Genomic DNA, 27,882 nt, shown 5'->3' with positions numbered 1-27,882 from the left:
AAACTCAGATCTAAACGCATGGACTTATCCGAACTCACAACGTTCTCCGCATGTTCGAAATCCATCGACTGCTGAGTGATATCCTGATAACCCGACATCTGCGAAATAGACGAGATTTCTTTTGTCAGGGAGTTTAAATAACCGCTTTCGTCGATCGTGTTAGCAGTGCTTTTAGCGTAGATTTCATCGGGCGATAAAATCACAGTGTTGGCCGTTCTGTTTGTGTAGTTTTCTTCGTAGTCTTGCGTGGCTTTGAATCCTTGGTTGACAGACGGGGCCGGTAGTATCTTGGGGGCGAAGGGCCGGTGCAGATCGCGCAAGTCCTCATAGTCCTGCTGGTTGGAGGTGTTGGGGTAGAGGGACTGGATGATGTTGGAGGCCATGGTCATGCGCGAGGATAGGAAGCCAGGGCCGCCCCGCGGGGGAAACTCGGGGCTGATGTAGGTGCGGTAGTCGGAATTAGGCTGGACTGTGGTAGGTCAGAATTTCAAATCCTGGAAAGAAACATATTATGTAAAGATTCTAATGTGACAATTTTTTGAGAAGAAGAATTGAACCAGTTTCTTAGGGAAACTCACAAGACTCTTGAGCGAAGAAATACATAATATGTTATTCCAGTGCCGAGACGTTGAACAAAAGAATGAGATGTAAAAATAACCAATTCTGATACGAAAAATTTCAACCGGGTACTGATGCTCAAAAGACGTTTTTGAACCAGTGACGAAGAGATCATGAAACACCAACAAGTTAGATACATTATTCCCACCTGTCGTCTGTTCTCCTACGATTGCAATACGTTCATTAAGAGGAACAGTTGCACGGCCTTTTTCATAGATAACTTAAATTTGGATTTGAGGATTTAATTTTTTTATTTATCTATCAATATAAAGTTTTTTATTTTTTTATTTATCTATCAATATAAAGTTTTTTACTTGTATTTATCGACATCTGTCTCACTAGGGTACACCTGTGTCGAGACAGACGTATACAGATACTTAAAGAATATTTACATGCATGACTAAATCAAAATCAAAATACAAATTACAAAGTTGTATACATTTTAAACTATGGATTCAATAGATAGATAATAGAAAGAGTAGGTACAGGTACGACAATATTGTAAATATATGTGTAATATAAATGCATTTAGTTAGTAGCATTTAGTTTATCGTAGTTACAAAGGGTTTTTTATAAAATTATTGATTCTTATATTTTATTTTGTATTTGAATTGTTGTTATTGTTTACGAGTAATTTGGTTTACAGATGTTTGCGATAGTGGGACGCCCAATACTTGTTATCCATTTCTTTATTTCATGTTTGAATTTGGTTATTGACTCTGTTTGTCTAATCGTGGCTGGTAGTGTATTGTATAGTTTACAAGCTGTGTATTTAAAATGTTTTTGCCCAAAGGTATAAGGTTACCAAATTGAATAATAATTTATTTATTTAGAATTAATGGCATAAGTGCCATTATACACAATACTTATTGACAGTCATAGTGCAATATAAAAAAAAAAGATTATATAAGTAATTAAGACAAAAGAATATACATCATTACAAAGATAATGAAAGTAATGAAGTAGAAACAAAAACAAAAAACCTGTTATGCAGCGACCTCATTAAATTATGCATAGCTGAAATGTTTAATTAGTGCAGCTTTATACTTCAATAGAGGCATATTAAAAACATCAGCTAACATAGCATAAGAGTTATCAATGGTGTGTAGTCTATTAATAAAATATGTACATATAATCAAATAGTGTAATTTATTTATAACCAAGAAATATAGCAAATATTTGTGTTCTATATTATAACATATAGGCCATTAAAGAATTACATTTTTAAGATTTTAGAGGCAACGTTTTGTGAGTCGGTTTTGCTTTATTTACCATAAAAATGAGACGAAGTATAATTTAAAAAATATATATTTTGACGGGCGTAAATTTACACTAAAAATGACCGCTGGGACCCAAATTTATTGTACATTTAGATTTAAATTTTACCCAAAAAAATGTTTTATTTATTATTTTCATTCTATTAGCACAGAGTAGATGGTAAGTTTATTTTTCTAATGTTTACAATTAATTTTGCCAAAAATGTCAATAAGAATGCCAATAAAAATGCCAAAGTTGCTTCTAAAATCACGCAAAATTAAATCTTTAATGGCCTATTTATCGTAATTTAAAAGACAAATAAATAAAATATCACATATCCGTACTAGATATTTGCTATACCTTTTGATTCGAATTTAAATTTTGTATAAAAAACGCCGCGCAGCAGTTCTTCTTAAGATCAAGAACCTAAAATTCTTAGGTGGATTAGCTGTTGAATTGTTTTAGGAATATGGGGCCGTTCAAGTATTACGTAAACAGATTTATTACAATTATTTACCCCCTCTTTCCCCTTGTCACCAAAAGTAAGCAAAGCTCTTACCCCCCCCCCCCCCCCCCTCCCATGCTTACGTAAAAATTGGTACCTATATGCATTTTTCTGTTAATGTATTCTTTTTTTTTTTATTGATTCATAAGCGAAAGAGGATCAACGGTAACACAAATATTAACTTGCTTTGATTTGCTTACAACACGTCAAATCGTCAATCGTACAGAAACGAAACAATAGATTGATGGAAGAAATTTTGACAAGTGAGTAGCGCGCGGTAATTCCCCCATTCGCTTCTAAGCGAGTACCTAAACGTATTAATTATTTGTGGGAATCCCCGAATATGTATTCGGTTTTCAAACATAGACAATGTGTGGGTTGCCAATGTGTAAAAAAAAAAAAACTACTGCTGAGCAGTGCTGACGTAATCACTATCTCGACCCCCCCACCCCCCCATGTCATCAAAAATAAGCAAAGCAAAGACCCCCCTGCCCCCCTATAGTGCTTACATAATACTTGAACGGCCCCTATATGGACAGTAGGGAAGCAAGCCACAACTTGTGAAATAAGCTTGTGCAATACCACTCAAGTTAGAAGAGGTAGATATGCTCTAACTCAAAATCTGAGTATTATTTCTATGAGCTGGAGTCAAACCATGTGACTATCATTTTGGAACCAGGAGGGTTCGAATATGTCTCGAATAAACTACGACATCATTCGAACATTGGGTGCACATTGAAATAATCAGACCCTGCACAGAAAGTAAAGCGTGCTGAAGTAAGGTAACGGTTTGCAGCACAGTCCATTGTGGGACTTTTCAGAATGATATATACATCCGAATGTTTGTTTCCGTTGTTTGTTAACGAGGACATCCGCCGTTCTCTCTTCCTTCGCGTGTTCGCTTACTGCGGTGAGTAAATTATAAAACATTTGAAAAATTATCAATCTAAACACTGTTACAAATTATGTATTCAATTTTGGAAACAAGCCAAACTTTTTTCACCCGATTTGGGATTCGCAGTTATGGTTATTAGTTATGACTCTCGAATTAATTTATTGACGATCATTGAGAGGGACACGCAAATGCCACCTCCCTGCTCCGCCCAACTTGGTTTGTTCCTCTCGCCCTTATGGGCAGCTCTGTCTCTTAATTACTCAGTGCTCAGTACAGAATGCGTGAACCCGTGCGTACAATATTATTAACCCTCTTGGCTTTGGGTTGACTGAAGAAGTGGACTGTTACCTTGATAGCTTGCGGAAGGTCGGGCAGTTTCATGTCGCGGATCTGCTGCGGCAGGTTCATACTCTTCACTGCCGACACTGCTCGTGCGGGGGCCGCTGATAGTCCGGCCTGGAATACACATTCATGCAATCAATGGTTAAATAAATTAATACAAGCAGTATAAAGTGATTTCATCGAGGTTTGTTTTACTTGAGAATCGGCCAATCTAAACGGAGAAGTCGTAATACAAATGTAAAATTTATTCTCAAGGTTCTTATCAATGGATTTCACATATTCCGCTTACAAAGGCTTAATCACATTCTCAATGCACTTGTATGTAACTCAAAACATTCTCAAGGTTCTTGTTAATGGATTTCACATATTTCCAGGGCGCTTAGAAAGGGTCTACACACATACTCAATTCACTTGTATGTACCTCAAAACATTCTCAAGGTTCTTGTCAATGGATTTCACATATTCCCAGGGCGCTTAGAAAGGTTCTAGTCACATTCTCAATGCACTTGTATGTACCTCAAAACATTCTCAAGGTTCTTGTCAATGGATTTCACATATTCCCAGGGCGCTTACAAAGGTTCTAGTAACATTCTCAATGCACTTGTATGTACCTCAAAACATTCTCAAGGTTCTTGTCAATGGATTTCACATATTCCCAGGGCACTTACAAAGGTTCTACTCACATCCTCAATGCACTTGTTTTTACCTCAAAACATTCTCAAGGTTCTTGTCAATGGATTTCACATATTCCCAGGTCGCTTAGAAAGGGTCTACACACATTCTCAATGCACTTGTATGTACCTCAAAACATTCTCAAGGTTTTTGTCAATGGATTTCACATATTCCCAGGGCGCTTACAAAGGTTCTACTCACAATCTCAATGCACTTGTATGTACCTCAAAACATTCTCAAGGTTCTTGTCAATGGATTTTACATATTCCCAGGGTGCTTACAAAGGTTCTACTCACATTCTCAATGCGCTTGTATGTACCTCAAAACATTCTCAAGGTTCTTGTCAATGGATTTCACATATTCCCAGGGCACTTACAAAGGTTCTACTCACATTCTCAATGCGCTTGTATGTACCTCAAAACATTCTCAAGGTCCTTGTCAATGGATTTCACATATTCCCAGGGCACTTACAAAGGTTCTACACACATTCTCAATGCACTTGTATTTACCTCAAAACATTCTCAAGGTTCTTGTCAATGGATTTCACATATTCCCAGGGCACTTACAAAGGTTCTACACACATTCTCAATGCACTTGTATGTACCCTAAAACATTCTCAAGGTTCTTGTCAATGGATTTTACATATTCCCAGGGTGCTTACAAAGGTTCTACTCACATTCTCAATGCGCTTGTATGTACCTCAAAACATTCTCAAGGTTCTTGTCAATGGATTTCACATATTCCCAGGGCACTTACAAAGGTTCTACACACATTCTCAATGCACTTGTATTTACCTCAAAACATTCTCAAGGTTCTTGTCAATGGATTTCACATATTCCCAGGGCACTTACAAAGGTTCTACACACATTCTCAATGCACTTGTATTTACCTCAAAACATTCTCAAGGTTCTTGTCAATGGATTTCACATATTCCCAGGGCACTTACAAAGGTTCTACAGACATTCTCAATGCACTTGTATGTACCTCAAAACATTCTCAAGGTTCTTGTCAATGGATTTTACATATTCCCAGGGTGCTTACAAAGGTTCTACTCACATTCTCAATGCGCTTGTATGTACCTCAAAACATTCTCAAGGTTCTTGTCAATGGATTTCACATATTCCCAGGGCACTTACAAAGGTTCTACACACATTCTCAATGCACTTGTATTTACCTCAAAACATTCTCAAGGTTCTTGTCAATGGATTTCACATATTCCCAGGGCACTTACAAAGGTTCTACACACATTCTCAATGCACTTGTATTTACCTCAAAACATTCTCAAGGTTCTTGTCAATGGATTTCACATATTCCCAGGGCACTTACAAAGGTTCTACAGACATTCTCAATGCACTTGTATGTACCTCAAAACATTCTCAAGGTTCTTGTCAATGGATTTCACATATTCCCAGGGCACTTACAAAGGTTCTACACACATTCTCAATGCACTTGTATTTACCTCAAGGCGCTTGTCGTTCTTAGTCAAGGTTCCTATACATTCTCATGGCACTTGTCAAATGCCTTCACACATGTAAATACCACATAAGAGTCCCAACTGCTCCCAACTGTCTCTAGCCAGTGAGACTAGGGCATCCCCAATTGGGGTCTGTTGTGAGGCTGAAGGTACTGGGGAGGAGAAGGAGATAGGAGGAGGAAGGTGGAGGAGTACCTGGCTTTTCAGATCTGGTTACAAAACACCGCTAAAGCCATTTCAAGCAATGTTTCAATTCTGAATGATGGTCTTACACCAGGGCGATACTGAGAGTATCTTCCACTCTGAAAGCTCATCAAGGGTATCCTTTCACACTCTATAAACAGATAGTTAGCAGCGCTCACCTCCTGTTTCTGCAGCTTGTTCTGGTCCTCGATCCTGGCCAGAATGTCGGCCATATTGGTCTGCAGCACCATGCCTCCCATGACCAGCTCGCTGAGGATGTGGTGGACGCAGTCAGCGTGGAAGATCAGGTCCAGCTCGCACACATTCTCAAAACACTTGTCCAGGGTCTCCACAAATACCTGCACAGAGAATATATGTACACACAGAACAAGGAAGTGATAAGTCAGACATAAGGTCCCGGGGCATAGGGGTCTACATCATATTTAGGGATGCTGTGTATAGGGTATTTTTGAGGAAAGGAAGAATACTTGGGTCTAGCTCAAAAGACTGGCTAAACATTCCATAGCCGAACTGTTGACCACAAAAACGAGTGATAGAAGCGACCTGTCCTCATGTGACAAATACTATCAACCGTGGATAAATATTGGGCACATGTTTGGTGTGTTTTCCGATCATGCAAAAGTGCTGAAGGGATCAATGACGCAAGTTTCTTGTGGCATCTTCCATTGAAATACTGTTAGAACAAAGACATTGCTAAGTATTAGGTTGGAACCCATCTTGGAATTGAACCAGGGTGTAATGTAATTTGCTAGCTCAGTGTAAAAAAGGTAGGCAGATGAGAACTCGAATCCATCAGGGGTGGGGAACTTTCCAGCTCATTTCTTCGTCCATCGGTCAGGGATTGGGAAGGTCAATTCAATTATTACTCATTAATATAAAGAACAAAGGTTTATTTAACACTTTCTAAAGAAACACATGGTAGAACAGAATCTAAACTCTATCTCTCCCTCTCTATAGTAACGACCGGGTGAAACGGGGAGTTTTTAAGATGGAATTTACTGTCTTGAACAGCAGAAGTGGATTATAATGAAGGTGCTTACAGGTTCGGCTTGCCAAGAAGGGGGGCCATAACATGCCGAGCTGGTAGTTGCCAGCGCTCCAAAGAGAGCTGCGGTTGGTTTGGTTTTGTGACGCACTTGAGAATTCAACGGAAGCGTGGTTCCATTGAGCAAAGTTTAACTTAAGATTTCGAAACATGATTGTGAATTGGCAGCGCGAAATAATTAGTTAAATTCAAGAACGAGTCCGATTCTAATAATGCGTAAACTGCGCTTCATTGTTGCAAGTGTTTCAATTGTTCTGGGACCCGCGTGCGTTCAGGGCTGAGATAAGATCGTGACTGCTGCCGAGCCGAAGGCAAGATGGAGACTCCGCACGCGGCGAGTCAAAGGGCCGGAAGCGGTATTCCGTTTTGACCATCTGGCCGCTTGGTCTGCCAGAGTGGGGGTGACAAATGATGCTACAGGGTGATGTACCTTTTAATGTATTTCGTAACAACATCATTCCCACCTGACTCCTATGCTCCAAAACAGACCAATTGTCATGTGGGCATGCTAAGTCTGTTCTACAGATATTTTAATGGAGTCTACACTAAAGAGCTAGCAGCATTGATCTCGGTGCACCCATGCAAGTGCGTGAAACTCGACGTACACGAGCAGAACACCCATTCACAGTTGATATTGGCTGGTGTTTGTATAAGACGGCTCATATTTACCGGCATCTGTTTTTCCTCCTTCATATAATCCAGGCCTCTTCAAGACCCGCATTAATCAATTCCTTCCTACAGCCCCTACCTTAACCCGCCTCACAACGACATAGCTCCCCTGCCTTTACAGACAGGGACATTTCTTGTGAGGTGTGACATAATTTTTTTTCAAATAAATTACAATCCATAAGTTGTTAATATAGGATATTCTATCAAACGGACCCTACAGAGTCAAGAGTTTTTTGCAGAGTCAAAGTGCTACCAACAGTGGGGCACACTTGCAATTTGTACAGTATCAGCAGTGGTGTAATAGTATTTATATTTCAATATTTATATGAATTTGGACAGGTAATTTATTTTGCAAATAAAATAGCAATCATGGGATAGAGCACTCTTAATAAATTTTTTTGTCGTGCTAAATAAGTAGACAACAACATAAAAATGTAATTACCTGAATAAGGTCTAAGATTCCCAGTTCACTTTCTGAGGAGTCCACGCAGAAGACAAAGTACAGCGTGGCGTAATGCCGGTAGATCAGCTTGTAGTCTGATCCCCCAATGAGGCTGGAACATTAAATAATACTTCTGTCAAAGGATCCCAATAGAATATTTGTTTATGGAATTCTACGGAATGAACGCTTGATTCAGTTGGGTGTCGCAGTGCATTGCGTACGACAATTGTGTTAGCTTTTCTGCATAATTAATTAATTCATTTTTTTAATTCCTATTTGTTAACGTTATATATCCAATTTGTTAACAAATAGTGTGGTAAAAGAATTTATAGAAATACACAATTACAATCGGTTCAATATTGACGACGGTATAGTTGTAAGTACAAATTTACTTATATGAGTCAATATTAAATTGCTTAGCCAAAAATTGAACAAAAAAAGAAAAAGATTTTAAACATGCGCAGTTAGGTTTTTCTTTCACAGTGAAATGCAAATTTCCAAAATCGATGATTCAGGTGTCTTAGCGATTACTGCCATATATTTGCGCGAGAGTTTCGTACATAGGTACACATGTCGACATTTTGTAAGCTCATCGGCGACGCCAATCTCTTGCGACCAGCCGAGCAAGGTTGTTCCAACTCAAATCGTCGTCGTCGTCGCTTTAAACATGGTAACACTTATTTTAGACATTTTGTAACTGTAAACAGTCAACAAAGAACGACAGCTACAGGAACTGTTTGGTTGTGAGTGAGGTTATGAAAGCATTCTAGTTTTAACGTTTTGAGTATTCAACAACCTGTACGGACTGTGCGCGAGATGTGAGTACACAACATAAGTATCGGATACTTGCATATCTCTGTGGAAGAAGAGTCTTAAAAGCAACTAAATGTCCACCTTTATACAAAGGCTACAAACTAATGCAGTGTCTACATAGAGTTGTCGCATAGAGTTTAATATTGAGTGAAGATGGAAAAATTTCACAATAATATTCCAATCTAGTATTAACAGTTATTAAGAGTTAGTATGGTGCTGTCCATGGCTATCCTACGAAAAGCTGCAATGATTTTAGGCTTCCTAAGACAAATTTATCGGCAACACAAAACAATAGTTATTATAAAGTGTTATGGTAATATGCAGGGCCCAATGTTGTGATAATAGGCTGGCTTATGTGTTAGGTTTTTAAGTACATTATTGACTGTTATGTTGATTGAAAAGTGGGTGGCCAAGTTTGACTTTGTTGGTTTGTAAAAAGACCAAACGCGCCAGAGTCCCTTCCAGTGGTTAGACTGGAAAAGAACCCGCCAAACCGACCAACCGACGGTAGAGCATAATCCTCCATACAGGGCGGGGAAAAATATATCCCATCTACAAGATGTTTGAAAGGAAGTTGCAAGGTTATAAAATGAAAGTATCCTGGTTAAACTTTGGACTGACCGTAACAAGGTATATTTTGAGGTAAAGGTTTTAAAGTGTTCAATAAACTCCCTTTAAATGTTAAGGAAGCTAAAAGTTGTGCAGTTTTTCAATGTTCTTCTTCCTAGCACTATCCCAACTCATTGCCTAGGTAGGCTGTTGGGGTCGGCTCTTCTCGTTCTCAGGTTATAGCTTCTTCGGTTCTGAGTGTCGCTTTCATCTAGGCCGTTTCTTTGTAGGATTTTGGAGCATTGGGTCATCCAGGAGTTCTTTGGTCTACCTCTGGATGACTGTCTTTGAAGCTCTATAGACATTGCCTGCTTCACTGTGTGGTCTGGTGGTCTCCGTCTTATGTGCCCATACCATCTTAACTGTCGTTCCTCTAGCTTACTGTTTATGTCAGTGACACCCAGGCTACCACGAATGCGTGAGCTTTTAATTTTATCTTTTAATGATACTCCTGCCGTCCATCTAAGCATTCGCATTTCTGATGATTCGAGTTGCCTAGAGTAGGAGTTGTACATAGTCCAGCATTCGGAGCCATACATTATCGCGGGTCTAACAATAGTCTGGTATGTCTTTCCTTTAAGTTTTATTGGCATTTTCGTGTCGCACAAAATTCCTGTTACGGATCTAAATTTCATCCATCCCACTCCTATCCTATGGTTGACATCCGCTGCACATCCTCCGTCTCTGTGGATGAGTGAGCCCAGATACTTAAATGAGTCACAGTTGGCTAATGTTACTCTATCCAATTGCATCGAAGGAGTTACAGCATTTGGGTCTTCAAATGGTAAATACAAATATTCCGTCTTTTTCCTGCTAATTTTTAGTCCATTATCCTCCAGGATCTTTCTCCACCTTTCCAGGCTATTTTGTAGATCACAATGATTTTCTTCTATCAGTACTACATCATCTGCAAAAAGCATAGTCTTGAGAATACTGTTCATTTCTTGACTCGTTAGGTAATTCATGACCATTATGAATAGCAATGGGCTGAGGACAGATCCTTGGTGTACCCCCACTTTAATTGGAAATGTTGGTGACATCCCTGATGTGCATCTTACTTGTGTTTCTACGTCTGTATACATATCTTGTATGGAGAGCACATATCCTTCTGGTACGTTATGAGATCTCAATGCCGCCCATATCAGGCCTCGGGGTACCCTGTCAAATGCTTTTTCCAAGTCTATAAATACCATGTGTAAATCTTTTTTTGCATCTCGATATTTTTCAACTATGATTCTGACTGTTTGAATAGCATCTATTGTTGATTTCCCCGATACAAAGCCGCATTGATCGTCGTGTATTTTTACAATATTCCTAATTCGTGTGTTTATAATCCTCTCATATATTTTCATGGTGTGAGACATAAGCTTTATCCCTCTATAATTGTCGCACTTCCTAGAGTCTCCCTTATTTTTGTAAAATGGAAGAAGATAGCTTTTCCTAAAGCTTTCTGGCATTGGTTCTCCGGTCAGTACTTTATTATACAGGTTGCACAGCCATTTATGTCCCACTTCCCCACACTCTTTCCATAATTCGGCTGGAATATTGTCTGGCCTCACTGCTTTCCCCTTTTTCATTTGTGATATGGCTACTTTAACTTCTGTCGGAGTGATTTCTTCAACTGGCCCCAGCACTGGTTTCTCTGACACATGAATTGTTCTTGGAAATTCTTCGTTCAGTAATGTAGAATAATAATCTTTCCATCTTTCACATATTTTGATTTCGTCTGTGATCAACTCACCGTCAGTGTTTTCTATGTATTTGGGTGTTCTAATAGATTTGGCCCTTTCTCTCCTGTGTGCTGCGATTTTGTATATTCTTTGCACTCCATTGGGTGTTTCTAGGTCATCATACAGCTCTCTCAATGCCTCATGTTGTGCAGAGGCAACTATTTTCTTTACTGTCTTTTTGATTTGCTTATACACTATCCGGAGTTGCTCTTTCTCGTTATCGCACTTACATTGTGACCAGTTTCTGAAAGCAGTTTTCTTCTCTTTTACACATTTGTGCACCTCGTTTGTCCACCACCATGATTCCTTCTTTATTTTCAGTTTACCTTTGGAGACTCCCAGATGTTGTTTGGCTTCCTGTAAACATACCTGTTCAAATGCTTTCCACATTTCAGTTGGGTTTTGTGTCTCTTCATTTTGGAGATTTTCAAGCATCCAGTTTTGGAGTTTTGACGTTAATTGTTTTCCGTTTTCTTTTGAGATATTGAACCGCTTAATTTTGGTTGTTGGTTTTATCTTGTCCTTATACAATTTATGTCTAGTTAAATGTAATTCCAGCAATAGTAGGCGATGTTGTATTGCAAGGGGTTCACCAGGGATAACTTTACAGTCTCTGAGCATTTTTCTCATTTTGTTTCTACATAACCAATAATCTATTTGTGTTGCAGCATTTCCACTTTTGTAGGTTATGAGATGTTCTGGTTTCTTTTGGTAGAATGTGTTCACGATAGTGAAACCGTATGCATCTGAGAAATTTAGTAGCTCATCTCCTAGTTCGTTTCGTGCTCCATATCCAAAGCCGCCATGGCTAGTATCATGGCCACTATTTGACATCTCCACATGCCCATTCATATCTGCACCCATCATGATAGCTTCATTTTCTGGAATGTTTTGGATTAATTCTTCCAGCTTGTCCCAAAAACTGTCTCCTTCTTCTCTATCACATCTCATTTGTGGTGCATATGCACAAATGATATTGTAAATAGCGTTACATATTACCAGTTTTAACATTATAATTCTATCATTGGGTGCTATTACTTTTATCACATTTTCATGAAACCTTTGCTGTAGTACTATGGCTACTCCATTTCTGGTACTACTTTCTCCGTAGTAATACAGTTTGTAATCATTTGTCTGTGTTTCTAGGTAGCGGCACTTGTCTATATTTGTATTTTTCCATTTGGTTTCTTGAATGCATGCAATATCAATCCTACGTCTTCTCATCAATTCGGCCAATTCTTTGCTTTTTGCTGTAAGCGTTCCCAGATTCCAAGTAATGGCTCTTTTCCATGAAGCTTTGGTTGATTGACTATGGTTTTTATCCACCTGTTTCTGCTATCGTGGTACGAGAACACGCCGTCAGATGGAATGCAGGAAAACACTTCTTCTTCTTGACATATAAATTTATTAATTCACAATATAATTGCAGAGGATCTTATTTTCCTCTGCTAAAACTTAAACTGAAAGAAATAAAGGTCTAGTTTCCTCTATTCTTCAGTTTTACCTAGGTTTACATAAACCTAGTGATTATCTCACGACTGACAGCGTAGGTACGTCTGTACCTACCCGTTATAGCAACACTGCAATACTGTCCTTTTTCTGGGAGGTATCTGTATTTAAACTAAATTCTGAAGGACATTTTACCAAAATAAAGATGTTCCACCCGCTCGTTGGCAAACAACATTCTTAACATAAAATAAAATGCACTAAACTATTCTTAATGATACAAACGTGACTTAAACAATACAAATATTTTAAAGGGATTATTTTAAGGGACATGAAACTTTATTTGGGGTTTTTATTACTATGGGACAGGGGTGGGAAAGGTATTGGCAAATATTTTTAGGCATAATGGTTTAACTAGGGTCATCATAAAATAGAAAGCGAACAGCTCTATTTGAAAACTGCCGCTGCTTGCAGTAAAATGTCACTAATTCTTAAATCATAAATGATACACAAACAAGACAATATCTTTATAAAAATACCAGGCCAATGAATTGTTTTATTGTAGGGTCGAATCTGCAAATGTGGGAAACTACACTAAACTTGAAAATACGAACTGTGGGAACTGGCTTGAAGGTTAAATTTTACTGAGCAATATGTAATAGTCGCATTCTGGAAGATACATACCTCCTCCCGTGAAGATACTTCACAAAATAGGCAAAGAATGCGACTGTTATCTTTATTAGGTACCTACTGCTTGTCTACGAAAATTACCAGTTAAATTTATTAAAATGTCTAAAATACAAATATTTATGCTACTCTTAAAACTAAAAATTCCGTGGAATATGTAAATCTTATGACTAAAAATTGTGTAGTAGGTAATGTCTTAAAACTAGAAATTCCGTAAAAAATGTAAATCTTATGACTAAAAATTGTGTAGTAGGTAATGTATTAAAACTAGAAATCCCGTAAAAATGTATATCTTATGACTAAATGGTTGTAGTAGGTAATTTTGGAGAATTTATTTAAGTCTATGAAACATGCCGCCGATGTGGTGAGTAAGATAGCCGATGGTTTTAACTCTAATAGTTCTTTGTTTATGCTATCACACTGTTTAGCCAAATTCTCTTGCGGCCATACTTCTGGAGGTGATTTTAGGAATTCGGGACCAGAAAACCATCGCCCCTCTAATCCTAAATCTGTCATCCTAGTATCTCTGGTAGCCTCATCTGCTATATTATCTTTAGTTGGAAGCCACCGCCAGCATTCTGAACCAACTGTTTCTTCCAACTCACCTAACCTATGCGCAACAAAAGGCTTAAAATTTCTTGAATCAGATTTTAACCAGCACATTACGGTTTTTGAATCTGTCCAAAAATGTTTCGAGTTAAAGGTGAGCGTGTGTTCACCGATTATACATTTATATAATCTACTACCTAAAAGGGCTGCTTGCAATTCTAAGCGCGGAATTGACATCGGCTTGATTGGGGCTACGCGGGTTTTGCTAGCAATAAAATTTACGAAGACCTGACCATTAGCATTTTGAACACGACTATAAGCTACACAACACATTGCCTTTTCGCTCGCATCACAGAAAATATGAAGTTGTCTGTCTACGGCGTTTTCCCCACCGCATAAAATCTCGTAATACCTAGGAATTTTAACTTTACTTATTGACCTTAAGGCTTCCAACCAATGAAGCCATTCATTAAAATTACGATCATTTAATTTCTTATCCCAGTCAGTACCCGACCTCCATACATTTTGCAGTAGTATTTTAGACCGAACTGTCAGGGGTGCTAAAAACCCGGGCGGATCGAATATTGTCATAATGACTTTCAACATCTGCCTTTTCGTGGGTCTTTGCTTCCCAGAAATAATATCTCCGGGAATTTTTTTGAAGCTTAGATCGAATGACAATGTGTCTGAATTTGGATCCCATTGCAAACCTAATGTTCTCTGTATGTTTTCCTCACCTTGTTCGAAACAAACAACATTCTTCGACCTGTGGGCTACGGGAATGTTTTCTAGCGCCTCTGGCGCGTTACTTGCCCAGCCGGTGATATTAAACCCGCCTTGAGCATGTATGTATGTAATATCTTGTATTAATTTCTTCGCACTTTCTACTGAATTTACACTATCTAAATAGTCGTCCATGTAATGTTTTGTTTTTATTGCTTCGACGGCCTGGGGAAACTGAGATACAAATTGATCCGCGTTTTTATTTTTTACGAATTGCGCCGAACAAGGTGATGATTTTGCGCCAAAAATCATTGAATTCATAGCGTATACAGACGGGGCTACCTTACGATCTTTTCCTCTCCATAAAAACAACTGAAACGGTGTATCTTCATCAATAATTTTAATTTGTAAAAACATTTCTTGGATATCGGCGGTGAATGCAATTTTATTTTGCCTAAATTTAAAAAGCATTCCTAGCAGAGAATTATATAGATCGGGCCCGGTTAAAAGCCTATCATTCAAAGAAATTCCCTTTGATTTTGCCGCCGCATCAAATACAACCCTAAGCTTTCCTGGCTTATTTGGGTTGTAAACAGCAAAATGTGGTAAATAAAATTTATCCGAGCTATCCGGATACCTACCACTGAAATTGAATTTTTTTGCATATCTTTTATCTAAATAATGTTGTATTTTGTTGCAGTAGGCTTCCGCAAATTCAGGGTCTTTGTCCATTCTCTTTTCTAAAGTTTTTAATCTATTTTCCGCAACCTGAAGACTATCAGGAAAATATCTTTTTTCTTCCTTCCACAGCAAACCCGTCTCCCAATGACACCCCTGACTAGCGCGTTTTGTGGTACTTTCTAACAGGGAATATGCACGTTTATCATCTTTGCATATTTTCGGGCTCACTACTCCCATCTCGTCTATCTTAAAACTCTCTTTGATAATTTCATGCAATTCGCTATTTTCGTTTTCCTGAACATGAAAATTGAATTCTACACTATTTCCCGTTTTATTTGAAATATGGCCGAGCGCGACCCAACCAAGCTTTGTATAAGATAATGATACTTTATTTTTATCTCCCTGAACTATTTTTCTGGAAATAATTAATTCCCAGTTGTTTTGCCCAATTAACATTTGGGGTTTTACATTCTTTTCAAAGTGAGGAGCGTTCTTTAAGTGTTTATTACTCGAAATGTACGAATTAGATAGCGCCATTTGAGCTGGTATCTTTAAATCCCGAACGGTTCGAGCACTAGCTATGTACGATTCTACTTCGTTTTTACCTTTTATTTTTACATTTATTGACATAGAATCCGCGTTGTTGGAGCTCATTTCATTGACTCCATGCAATGAGAGGTCACTAACTGGTCCAGACAAACCGATTTGTTTGGCTACTTCTTGGTCTAACAATGTGACGGTTGACCCATCGTCTAATAGCGCATGAATATCTCGGCTTCCGAGTGGCCCGTATACCGTAATCGGAATAATTTTTAAAAGTACTTGATTACTTTCCCACGTGTTTGTGACAACTTCATCGGTTTCCACCCGATTGTGATTAACCAATAAATCATGAAATTTTTCGTTTGGTGATTTTAAATTTACTTTACAATTAAAACGGGAATGTCCGTACCCTAAGCACTTATAACAAACATTATTATATTTAGCAATTTCCCATCTTTGCGTTATTGGGACATTTTTAAATTTCTCACATTGCCAAATCTGGTGTTCTCCTTTGCAAACACAGCACGGTGGTTTTCCATTATTAGTGGTGTGATAAAGGAATTTTTTTGACGTATCGTACGGACGTTCGAAATGATTATTTTTGGATGCATAAGGCCTATTAAAATTTTGTTTATTTTGATGTTGATTAGCTTGCCGTGGATGATAATTATTACTATACTGCTTGAAATGGTTATTGGAAGCGAATTTAGTTTCGTTACTGATTTTAGAATTAAAACTTATTCCTGAGTCACGTGAATTAATTACGATTTCTTCCAGCCAAAGTGATAAATAGCAGAGTATTGGCTGTGTTGTGTTCCGCCTATCTTTGTCTGTAAGCCACAACGTTCGTAGTGTACTAGGTAGTTTACCGATTAATGTCGATAACAAATCTGGATTGTGCAAATGTCCGATATTTTTAAATGATTTTAACATAGAAATTAAATTTTTTACTTTACAAGAAAATCGAATTATGGCGTCTGAACTGGTATTCTCATCTAATTTACTTAAATTTCGGATCTCACCAATAGTTTTTTGTATGATGTGATCCGTGTTGCCAAAAATATTTTCTAACGTATTTATTATTTCCTTGACATTGCAAGGAGATAATAGAAGGGAAGAAACCGCGTCACGCGCCTCTCCTTTTAACGCTTTTTGTAATCTATATAAATTTTCGCTGTCAGATACTTTTAAGAAGTCTGTGGTATGATGGTATATTGATTTGAACGCAATCCATTCAATTGGATTGCCGTTAAATGTGGGAAGATCATTGACTTTGGGCCTGGTATTATATAAAGACATTGCCTTACCAATTGATTCCGCGAGACGGTCTTCAGTTATAGCAGGTGTTGGTCCCTGGAATCGGCCCTGCGACTCTGGCCACTGTTGCCCGTCGCGTTGCTCTGCTAAGTTGAATGGCTGCTCTGACGTAGGCAGCTCCCAGTAGCTACTGCTTGGCTGCTGAGGCTGCGTCGACTGCAGCTGAAGAGATTGCCCTACCGAGGGCTGCTGATCCGATGTTCCTCTGGGTGGGAGTAGCTCGTACCGCCCGCCCTGCTGCTGCTGCTCCAACCGCTGTCCCAAGTGCAGCGGAAGAGTCTGCTCTGCCCGAGGCTCCAATTGCGATGGGAGAGTCTGCCCTGCCAAGGGCTGCTGCTCTGAGGATCCTTTTGGTGGGAGTAATGCGTACCGCCCACCCTTGTGCTGCTCCAACCGCTGTTCCAATTGCAGCGGATGAGCCTGCTCTACCCGAGGTTCCATTTGCGACGGGAGAGTCTGCCCTGCCAAGGGCTGTTGCTGTGCAGTTCTTGTGGGCGGTTGTAGTGATAACCGCCCATCATGGAGCAGTTCCTGTTGCTGCTCCATTTGAACTCGAAGAGGCTGTTCATTGTGATCTCCAAGTTCTGATGATGAACTGTGATGTGACTGGTCCACCCAGTCATTGACTCTATCCTCGAGAGTCCGTTGCGAAGTCCTTGATGCAGCTTCTAAAACGAGCGCCGCATGTTGCTCCTCTGCTTCCAAGACTGACATTGCTGCAGTCATCTTTGCTTCGGAAGCCTTTGCTTCGGAAGCCTTTGCTTCCGCGGCCATCTTTGCTTCAGCCATCTCCGTAAGTAGGCGGGCCTTTTGTCTCGTGATGTGCACCTTGGTTGCTGAAGCTTTTATTTGAGCCTCCGTCCAGCTGCTGCTGGTTCCCGCCTTGCTGCCGCAGACAGATGACGTCTTTGAGTGTTGTCCCGCTTCCATGATGCTGCTGTTCCCGATGCGGCTCGAAGGACCATATGTTTCTGCTATCGTGGTACGAGAACACGCCGTCAGATGGAATGCAGGAAAACACTTCTTCTTCTTGACATATAAATTTATTAATTCACAATATAATTGCAGAGGATCTTATTTTCCTCTGCTAAAACTTAAACTGAAAGAAATAAAGGTCTAGTTTCCTCTATTCTTCAGTTTTACCTAGGTTTACATAAACCTAGTGATTATCTCACGACTGACAGCGTAGGTACGTCTGTACCTACCCGTTATAGCAACACTGCAATACTGTCCTTTTTCTGGGAGGTATCTGTATTTAAACTAAATTCTGAAGGACATTTTACCAAAATAAAGATGTTCCACCCGCTCGTTGGCAAACAACATTCTTAACATAAAATAAAATGCACTAAACTATTCTTAATGATACAAACGTGACTTAAACAATACAAATATTTTAAAGGGATTATTTTAAGGGACATGAAACTTTATTTGGGGTTTTTATTACTATGGGACAGGGGTGGGAAAGGTATTGGCAAATATTTTTAGGCATAATGGTTTAACTAGGGTCATCATAAAATAGAAAGCGAACAGCTCTATTTGAAAACTGCCGCTGCTTGCAGTAAAATGTCACTAATTCTTAAATCATAAATGATACACAAACAAGACAATATCTTTATAAAAATACCAGGCCAATGAATTGTTTTATTGTAGGGTCGAATCTGCAAATGTGGGAAACTACACTAAACTTGAAAATACGAACTGTGGGAACTGGCTTGAAGGTTAAATTTTACTGAGCAATATGTAATAGTCGCATTCTGGAAGATACACCACCGATGGTCGTCAGACGTGGAACCAGAGTGACCCAACTAACTAGGGCTGGATCCGCTATCATTGCCCGTTTATGGTCAATTATCGGATTAAACTAATGAGCCTGGATACCCATTAGATATGGTGTATGCGACTAGTACCCGAATATGTCGAGTTGCCACACCCACCATTTGTGAGCAGCCACTAACATGCGGAACAGACGCTCACTGCTTCTCACTTTAGCCGTACTTTTGGGGTCCCCCGACGGATTGGTTACCATCAACTTCACCCTCCAGTCCGTTGCCCGTTGGTCACCGCGTGGAGGTATGAGAAGCGAGGGTGGGAGAAGCTATGTCGGTCCAGGCCCTAGGACCAATGTATTGCGCTATAACCACCCGAACAACAGTGCAGTTTTTCAATGTTGTGAAGTCCAAATATTAGTATGTAGGTAATAGAATATTATTAAAGTAGTTTTAGAATAGATACAAAATGTAAAATTTTATAGCTAAATTAAATATATTTAATAAATTTATAAACACATTCGACAGTCTGTCAGCCATTCAAGGTCATGTCTAAAAACCAACTGAATTTGGATCGCTTGTATTGAGGGATATTAACATTTGTGACCATGTTTATTTCATATTATACTGTGTTAGTATTCATTAAAAAATATTTATAAAAATAATAAACAGCAATATCTATCGTCAAACATATTACCTATGGATAAAAATATTACCTATAGATAAACATATTACCTGTAGATAAACTATAAAACTAAAGGTCTAAATTAAATCTGGCTTGTTGAAATGTTTAAAATATACAGATCTCTTAAGGCGAAGCTTAATGCCAAATCACTATTTTGATTACTCTTTATAATGAATTGGTGTACATTATGAATACCAAAAATTTCCTTTGATAAATTGAAGGTTTTCCTATCGCTTCGCTTGAGTAGAATACAAATAAATATATAAATTACTCAATAAAAAATATAAATGCAAACTACTACAAAAAATATTTTTTCAATAGAAATGTATGACCGCATAAAGGAAACAACTTTTAAAAAATACAGATTTATAGCTAAGATTATCTGTGACAGTTTCACTTGATTAACTTTTTTGCTTTCTTATAAAATTTATTACAAAATAAGTAAAACACAGTTTTATGCTTAAAATCGAACGTTTCTAGACTCCGTTTGTCAAGCGATTTTAATGCCTATATTTATATTTCTTTTGAAGACAATGGAGAGGCTAATGGACAGGCACATAAGGGACGGGGCACTGAAAGAGAAGCCCCTCCACGAGTTACAATTTGCTTACCAAGCAGGTAAGTCAGTCGACGCGGCACTGCACAGGTTGGTGTACAAACTGGAGCAGGCACAAGCGACTGGGGAACTGGCGGTAGGGCTATTCCTGGATATAGAGGGAGCATTTAACTGCACCACTATTAAATCCATTGATGAAGCGGCAGAAAAACATGGACTCGACAAAACCACCAGAAGGTGGCTGAGGAACATGCTCTCAGGCCGGATACTTACGGTGACAAGGGGTGAGGTAAGCATCAAAGTGCTGGTGACACGAGGGTGTCCACAGGGAGGGGTCTTATCACCCTTGCTGTGGAGCCTGGTGGTGGACAACCTCATCCGGAAACTCAACAACAGGGGCCTATATACGCAAGGGTATGCGGATGACATTGCAACCATAATAAGGTGTTGGGATGCAGACACAACCCGAGGCCTTATACAGTCAACACTGGCAACAGTGGAAGAATGGTGTGAAGAAACAGGACTGTCAGTCAACCCAGACAAGACAGAACTAGTAATCTTTACGCGTAAAAGGAAACTAGAAGGATGGAGCAATCCAACCTTCTATGGAAAGGAATTAGAACCCTCTGACACGGTTAAGTACCTCGGAGTCATCATAGATGCCAAACTGAGCTGGAAAAACCAGGTGGAAACTGTAGGCAGAAAGGCCTGTGCTCTGATGTGGGCAACTAGGCGAATCTGCGGCAGAACGTGGGGTCTCAAACCTAAAATGATGCAATGGCTTTACACAGCCGTTGTAAAACCAAGGATCATGCACGCAGCCCTGGTCTGGTGGAGGAAAACAACACTGAAAACAGTGATGGTCACACTCAATCACATACAGGGACTTGCATGCAGAAGCATCACAGGAGCCATGAGAACCACTCCAATACTAGCCATGGGAGTGCTGCTGAACCTACCCCCACTAAACATAGAAATAGAGGGGGCGGCGATGGCGGCAGCCTACAGGTTACATTGCAATGGCCAATGGAGAGGAGAGTTGCCCAGAAACAGTCACACGGAGATAGGAATAAGACTGAGGGCAATTAGTCCGACGGCTGGGATGAAGCAGGACGGCAAGCAAGCCGAATACTTCTTCGGACAGCTGTTTAAAGTGACGTACCCCACAAGGGAGGAATGGGACTCGGTCCCAGGTCCAAACTCCAAACAGGAACTAATCTGGTTCACAGATGGGTCCAAGATGGAGGAAGGAACAGGGGCCGGGGTCTGTCTACAGGGATCTAAGAGGGAACTCAGTATACCTCTAGGAATGCACTGCACTGTGTTTCAAGCTGAGATGAAAGCCATCTTAGCCTGCGCACAGGAGAATATGAGTATCGGGTACAGAAATAAGAACATAAATATATGTTCAGATAGCCAGGCGGCCTTAATGGCACTGGAAAGTAACCGATGCGACTCCAGACTGGTGATGGAATGCAGGACTATCCTTATAGAACTGGCGACCATCAATAAAGTAACCCTGCTCTGGGTACCAGGACATAAAGGTATTGAGGGCAACGAGCGGGCTGACGAACTAGCAAGGAAAGGGGCGAAAGCACCACTTGCGGGATCCGAGCCGGCCGTAGGAGTAGCAGCTTGCCACACCAAACTACATATCAAGAGGTGGGTCAAATCCCAACACTGGAAGGAATGGAAGAAGGCACCCGGAATGAGGCAATCTAAAGTACTCATAAACGGACCGGACCCTAACCGAACCAGGCAACTACTCGATATGGACAGAAACTCACTGAGGGAACTGGTAGGACTATTAACGGGACACTGCCATCTCAGGAGACACATGCAACTGTTGGGAGTGGAAAACACCAACATCTGTAGGAAATGTGAAGAGGAGGAAGAGACTCCAATTCACCTATGGTGCCAATGTCCCGCTCTGCTGGGAATAAGGCTCAGATACCTGGGAAGACACAGTGTGGAACCAGAAGACATCGCCACATATCCAATGACAGCCCTGGTGAACTTCATTAAAGGGACCGGGTTACTGGCAAGGGAATGAGGTAAAATGGGAGATAGTACAATGGGCCTATGGCCTAAGTGCTCGCGGGGAACTTAAGTAAACCGCCTCCGACCGAAAAAAAAAAAAAAAATAAAATAATGCCTATTACCTACGATATAAGGTATACCAAGAATATACACATTTTTGGGTTGTAGCTTCCTCTTAACAAAAAAATGTAAGCGTGTTAGAGGTTTTTTTTAGCACAAAAAGTCGCTGAATAAAGATGATCAATTTGAATCATGTATGCTTTTTTGATTACAGTAATATGGCTGGGCGACTTACTGGTTTAAACCCGTGCGCGAGAGGCAACAGATTTATTCTTTCAAAGACAAACTCACGCTCGTATGAAGTCAGTTGTAAAGGGCTAGTAAAATAATTAAGGTTAAATAACTCACCTTCCTCCCTCCAAGAAATTGCAGACATTATCATCTCTTTTTGACACCAATTGGAATGTTTCTTTTATTATCTGTTGTTGCATGTCTTCATTCTATAAAATATAAACAGTTTATTTATTTATTTACACAGGGTACGTACAGTCCATTTATTTATAGGTACATAAAATTACAAAAACCAATGGGGTATTTTCACAAAACTATGAATACTGCTAAAAATGTGTGGAAAATTTAAAGTTCATTTTGTGCTTATGATTATCATACAAAAATTATGTAATTTTAATAATCTTCATTCATAATTATCAATTTGAAAAATGATCTAAAACTGCACATTTCGAAATGGTTCCAATTGGCCACAACGTCATTATGACATAGAAACCGCCAATGTCTGGTATGAAGGCTGTCACTAACGTCGTCCAGCGTGACATTAACGCCGCCGAATTCACAAATAAAAACGAGAATGCCGTCGCCAACGTTGGCCAGTTAAAAACAGTCATGTCATTTTGACGGCAAACCGAAAATGGCACTTTTAAATCAGTATAACTTAACTTAACTACTAGAAAAAACAACTATTTACGTCAGGGGAGATGGAAAAACATGCATTTAAATTCAGATTTGGTAAAAACTCTAATAAGCGGAATTGCTCCTCAAAGTCGACTACCGATATAACGTAACATTTGCCGGAAGTACCAATGTTTATATTATTTAATACAAAATAAGTTTTTAGGTATTTATTTTTTACTATAGTAACTATAAATAATTTTTAACACATTTCTGGCAAGTATTTTTTGGGCTGGCGTTACGTTTTTTCCGGGCGAAAATAAAGGTCCTGCGCGAATTTCTTTAATTTGTTTTAAATGGCTATATCTTCGGAAATAATTAAAATATTTTAACGAAAATGTAGTAACTCAGCATACCCAAGCTATAAAAGTACTAAACGAAAATCGAATATTATTTGAAATGCAACTCAATTAACCTTGTAATATGTTTATATTGAAATGCAACTCAATTAACCTTGTAATATGTTTATATTATTTGAAATGCAACTCAATTAACCTTGTAATATGTTTATATTATTTGAAATGCAACTCAATTAACCTTGTAATATGTTTATATTATTTGAAGTGCAACTCAATTAACCTTGTAATATGTTTATATTATTTGAAATGCAACTCAATTAACCTTGTAATATGTTTATATTATTTGAAATGCAACTCAATTAACCTTGTAATATGTAAATATTATTTGAAATGCAACTCAATTAACCTTGTAATATGTAAATATTATTTGAAATACAACTCAATTAACCTTGTAATATGTTTATATTATTTGAAATGCGGCTCTTCTATCAAGCCTTATCTAAAATTGCCTCCCCTCCATTCAACATCTCATCTCTTCTAAGTCTGAACTCGACTCCAATTTTCATTATAATTTAGAAATTTGCCTATTTAAATAAAATTAATATTTAAATTCACCTTTCATTTCTCAATAATTTTAGATGATGGCCAAGCCTTGAAGGGTGAAAGCCAGAAATAATGGGAAAAAAAAAAAACTCAATTAACCTTGTAATATGTTTATTACGGTCCGCCTATCGGTATGTGCTCACACCTGCTTACTTTAAATACGCCCGACATCTCTCGCTCGATTGCACATAGGGGTTGAGGGGGGTTTCACGGTCGTAAAAACCCTCATTCCAGGAATTATTACAATAACAAAATATTTTATCTTTTGTTGAAAACGATGTAAACGAAAGGCACGAAGATAAATATAAAAAGATGACTTGCATTACGATTCGATAATTATGTATATATAGGTGGGATCTTTACAAAGAGATTGGTATATATTATTCATATAAAAAAATTGGTTATTTCCATCTTTTCTGTCATTGAAATGTGGCCGGCGCAAAATGTAGAACTACCCTTCCTGGAGTTAAGCATCAATCGACTGGACGGGTAGAACTACCTTCCTGGAGTTAAGCATCAATCGACTGGACGGGTAGAACTACCTTCCTGGAGTTAAGCATCAATCGACTGGACGGGTAGAACTACCCTTCCTGGAGTTAAGCATCAATCGACTGGACGGGTAGAATTACCTTTCTGGCGGAAATGTGTTGGTAGAAATTTTACAAAATAAACCTAATCTAAGAACCTATGTTGTTCATTCCAGAATGCGACAATACCTATTACAAATAATTTTATCATGAGATCCATATTTTCCCACTGTTTCTTAAATTAAGCTTTTCATAAAAAACAATATATTTTTCCCCCTAACTTCGCCAATAAGTTCCAATTCTACAAATAAAATAATTTGTCTAACGACCTAGTATTTTTATAAACACAATTTCTTCTAACTAAGTCATGAATTTTAGAAATAAGTGTTCATTGTAAATTTATGTCCAAGTGTTGGGTTGGGTTTCAGTTCTTAACAAGAAAGTGTCGGACTTTATGGCCCAACGGGAGTATTATGCTTTTTTAACAAGGGCAATGTTAATATTGACACATAATAAAAAACCTAATTTTAATTTGCAAAATGTTAATGCATTCCTAAGATCCACTGTAAATATATTTCTATTGGTCATGTGACATTCTCTACTAGTCTTAGTTTAACCCATTGGCCTCAAACGACGCCGTCCCGGCGTGTGTACGGCGATGTGTCTTAAAATCAAACGACGGCGTCCCGGCGGATCTGATGTCTGTCGGCTTAAAAACGAAAAAGGGATACATTAGTAACATCTGTGTTTAAAATTTTAAATGCCAATCACTCTGGAGATAATTAAGCATTCATTTCGTACTAATTGGCAGGACTCCGTTGGTACAGTTTTTTCCTGATATTTACAATTGAAATTTTGTTATATTTCAGCGTCATTGAATTTTTTTCAAAATGGCGTGTGGTTCGGGAATTGACAAGTTTTTTCGTAAAACGCGTGGTGGGCGGCTAACAGCCCAAAATGAAAAAAAAATATTGTGTTAATAAGTATGATTAATGTACAAATGTTATATGTAATAATGTACATGAAGAAAAAAAATAGATTTTTGTAAAAAAATATTTTTATATCCTCGTTTAATAATATTATTTTTAATGATATCACAGACCAGAAGTGTCGTCAGAATTGATAGGTATAGAAGTACTTACAAATTAAGGGAAATTAGACCCTTAATCTGAGTTCTGTGATTGAAGATATCACGGACCAGTAGTGTCGTCAAGATTGATAGGTAAAGAAGTACCTACAAATTAAGGGAAATTAGACCCTTAATCTGAGTTCTGTGATTGAAGATATCACGGACCAGTAGTGTCGTCAGGATTGATAGGTATAGAAGTACCTACAAATTAAGGGAAATTAGACCCTTAATCTGAGTTCTGTGATTGAAGATATCACGGACCAGTAGTGTCGTCAAGATTGATAGGTAAAGAAGTACCTACAAATTAAGGGAAATTAGACCCTTAATCTGAGTTCTGTGATTGAAGATATCACGGACCAGTAGTGTCGTCAGGATTGATAGGTATAGAAGTACCTACAAATTAAGGGAAATTAGACCCTTAATCTGAGTTCTGTGATTGAAGATATCACGGACCAGTAGTGTCGTCAGGATTGATAGGTATAGAAGTACCTACAAATTAAGGGAAATTAGACCCTTAATCTGAGTTCTGTGATTGAAGATATCACGGACCAGTAGTGTCGTCAAGATTGATAGGTAAAGAAGTACCTACAAATTAAGAGAAATTAGACCCTTAATCTGAGTTTTGTGATCGTGGAAGATCACAGAGTAGTCTCGCAAGAACTGATAGATACAGAATTACCTAAAAGCTAAGGGAAATCAGACCCTTTTTCTCAATGTATTTTATTATTATAAATTGATGTGTACCTAAGAAAGTGTTTTCCTGCGTCCCTTTAGGTGTTCTTGTACCAAGATAGTAGAAAAATTAGATTAGGTTATGTTTATTTCAATAATTTGTGGATATTAACACACTTCGTGCGGGCGAAAACAAGAGTTCAATGTGGAAATTATACTTTGTTTCAACTACAAGAATCTACAAGAAACAACTATAAACATGCACAAATTATATTATAAGGTTCTTAGTTTGCATTAATTAAGTAATATATTATGCATATTTAGATTGAAACAAAGTGTTTGCAAGTGTCGTTCGAAAAAAAAGTTCAAAATGGCGGAAAAGGGATCATTTTACAAGGTAAATTTTGAATTTTGATTGAATAAAAATGGAATTATAATGGATCTATCCAGACGTAAATCATTGTTTCTTGTAGTAATTTAATTGAAATGAAGTGTAATTTCTATAATCTGGCCTATAAAAGTGTAGAGGTTAGGGAAATATTTACAAATAATTTAAAAATATTTACTCAGCAAACTTTGTAGATAAAATATTAATCAAACACTTAATTTATCTCCATTATGTTAAAATTAAATTAGAAAATTAATATTTCCTATTAGGCAACTGATAATTGGCATAAAAAACAAGAAAGTATTATTCAATAAATGTAAAATGTAGGTTAATTGGAGTTTACTTTGGATTGGGTTTTTTAAAACATAAAATCATAACATATGCTGGAGAAATTTCTAATCTTCGTAATAAAATAAACTAAATAATTTAAAGGTGATTCAACTGCGCGAAAACAAAGTAGAAAGTTTATAATTCCAATGAATCGAACCAACGATAAATCTCCAGTGATATTTGTAAAATTAAGTTTGGCGATTTGTTTATTTACTTACAAAATACTGGTAGAATTTTGATAACCTAGGTTTTCCATGATTATTGAACACTAAAATGGCTTTAATCATAATTAAGCTTTAAATAATATGCAAACTACGTCCCAGATTTGCAAATAAATGGGGGAATAAGAAATAATGAGTTTAATAATCACGATTTTTGACAGCAATCGGCGACGAGACGTACATAGATAAAATCAGAATTTGACAAGTGGAAATAGACTAAATAAGGCTTGTTGATGGTACGATCTAAATAGAAAATTAAAAAGTCCCAAAACCCAAAAACGATTAATTTTTTCAATCAACGATTTTTTTTCAGTGAGAATGGCGTACTGAATTTTCCGCTACATATTTCTAAACACAAACAAAAACAAATTTAAGAAGCTATGTGCTTGTGCTCCCAGTCGAAAGAATGGACTGTTGACATAGTAGACAATCGAGAGAGTAATTTCTTCAAGGGACTCTTCACATTGCCCGACTCAAGC

The 27,882-nt window shown here is 38.2% G+C and overlaps 1 protein-coding gene across 1 annotated transcript; it reads right to left on the bottom strand.

Moving 5' to 3' along the window:
* Nucleotides 1-359: 359 nt before the first annotated feature.
* Nucleotides 360-27,600, bottom strand: or (AP-3 complex subunit sigma-2 or). Its single transcript, XM_089648464.1, has 6 exons — nt 27,401-27,600; nt 22,677-22,768; nt 8,124-8,235; nt 6,126-6,305; nt 3,624-3,731; nt 360-494 (listed from the first exon to the last, which is right to left on the bottom strand). Exons 1-6 carry the CDS (start codon nt 27,467-27,469, stop codon nt 480-482), a joined length of 576 nt encoding a protein of 191 aa, XP_089504590.1. The 5' UTR covers nt 27,470-27,600; the 3' UTR covers nt 360-479.
* Between the last annotated feature and the right edge of the window lie 282 nt (nt 27,601-27,882).

Source organism: Hesperophylax consimilis, chromosome 27, assembly GCF_061612785.1.
Source record: "Hesperophylax consimilis isolate HC1 chromosome 27, BYU_Hcon_1.0, whole genome shotgun sequence".
Lineage (NCBI taxonomy): Eukaryota > Metazoa > Arthropoda > Insecta > Trichoptera > Limnephilidae > Hesperophylax > Hesperophylax consimilis.
The sequence above is the reverse complement of the archived record's forward strand: the minus strand, read 5'-3'. Positions and strand labels throughout refer to the sequence as shown.

What these genes read in the sequence shown, in the direction of transcription:
- or (XM_089648464.1), bottom strand. Translation starts at nt 27,469, where the DNA reads ATGATTAAAGCCATTTTAGTGTTCAATAATCATGGAAAACCTAGGTTA. An exon ending in CAAAATTCTACCAGTATTTT is followed by an intron (nt 22,769 to 27,400) that starts GTAAGTAAATAA and finishes TATATTTTATAG; the next exon opens with AATGAAGACATGCAACAACA. An exon ending in ACAAGCTGCAGAAACAGGAG is followed by an intron (nt 3,732 to 6,125) that starts GTGAGCGCTGCT and finishes TGTGTATTCCAG; the next exon opens with GCCGGACTATCAGCGGCCCC.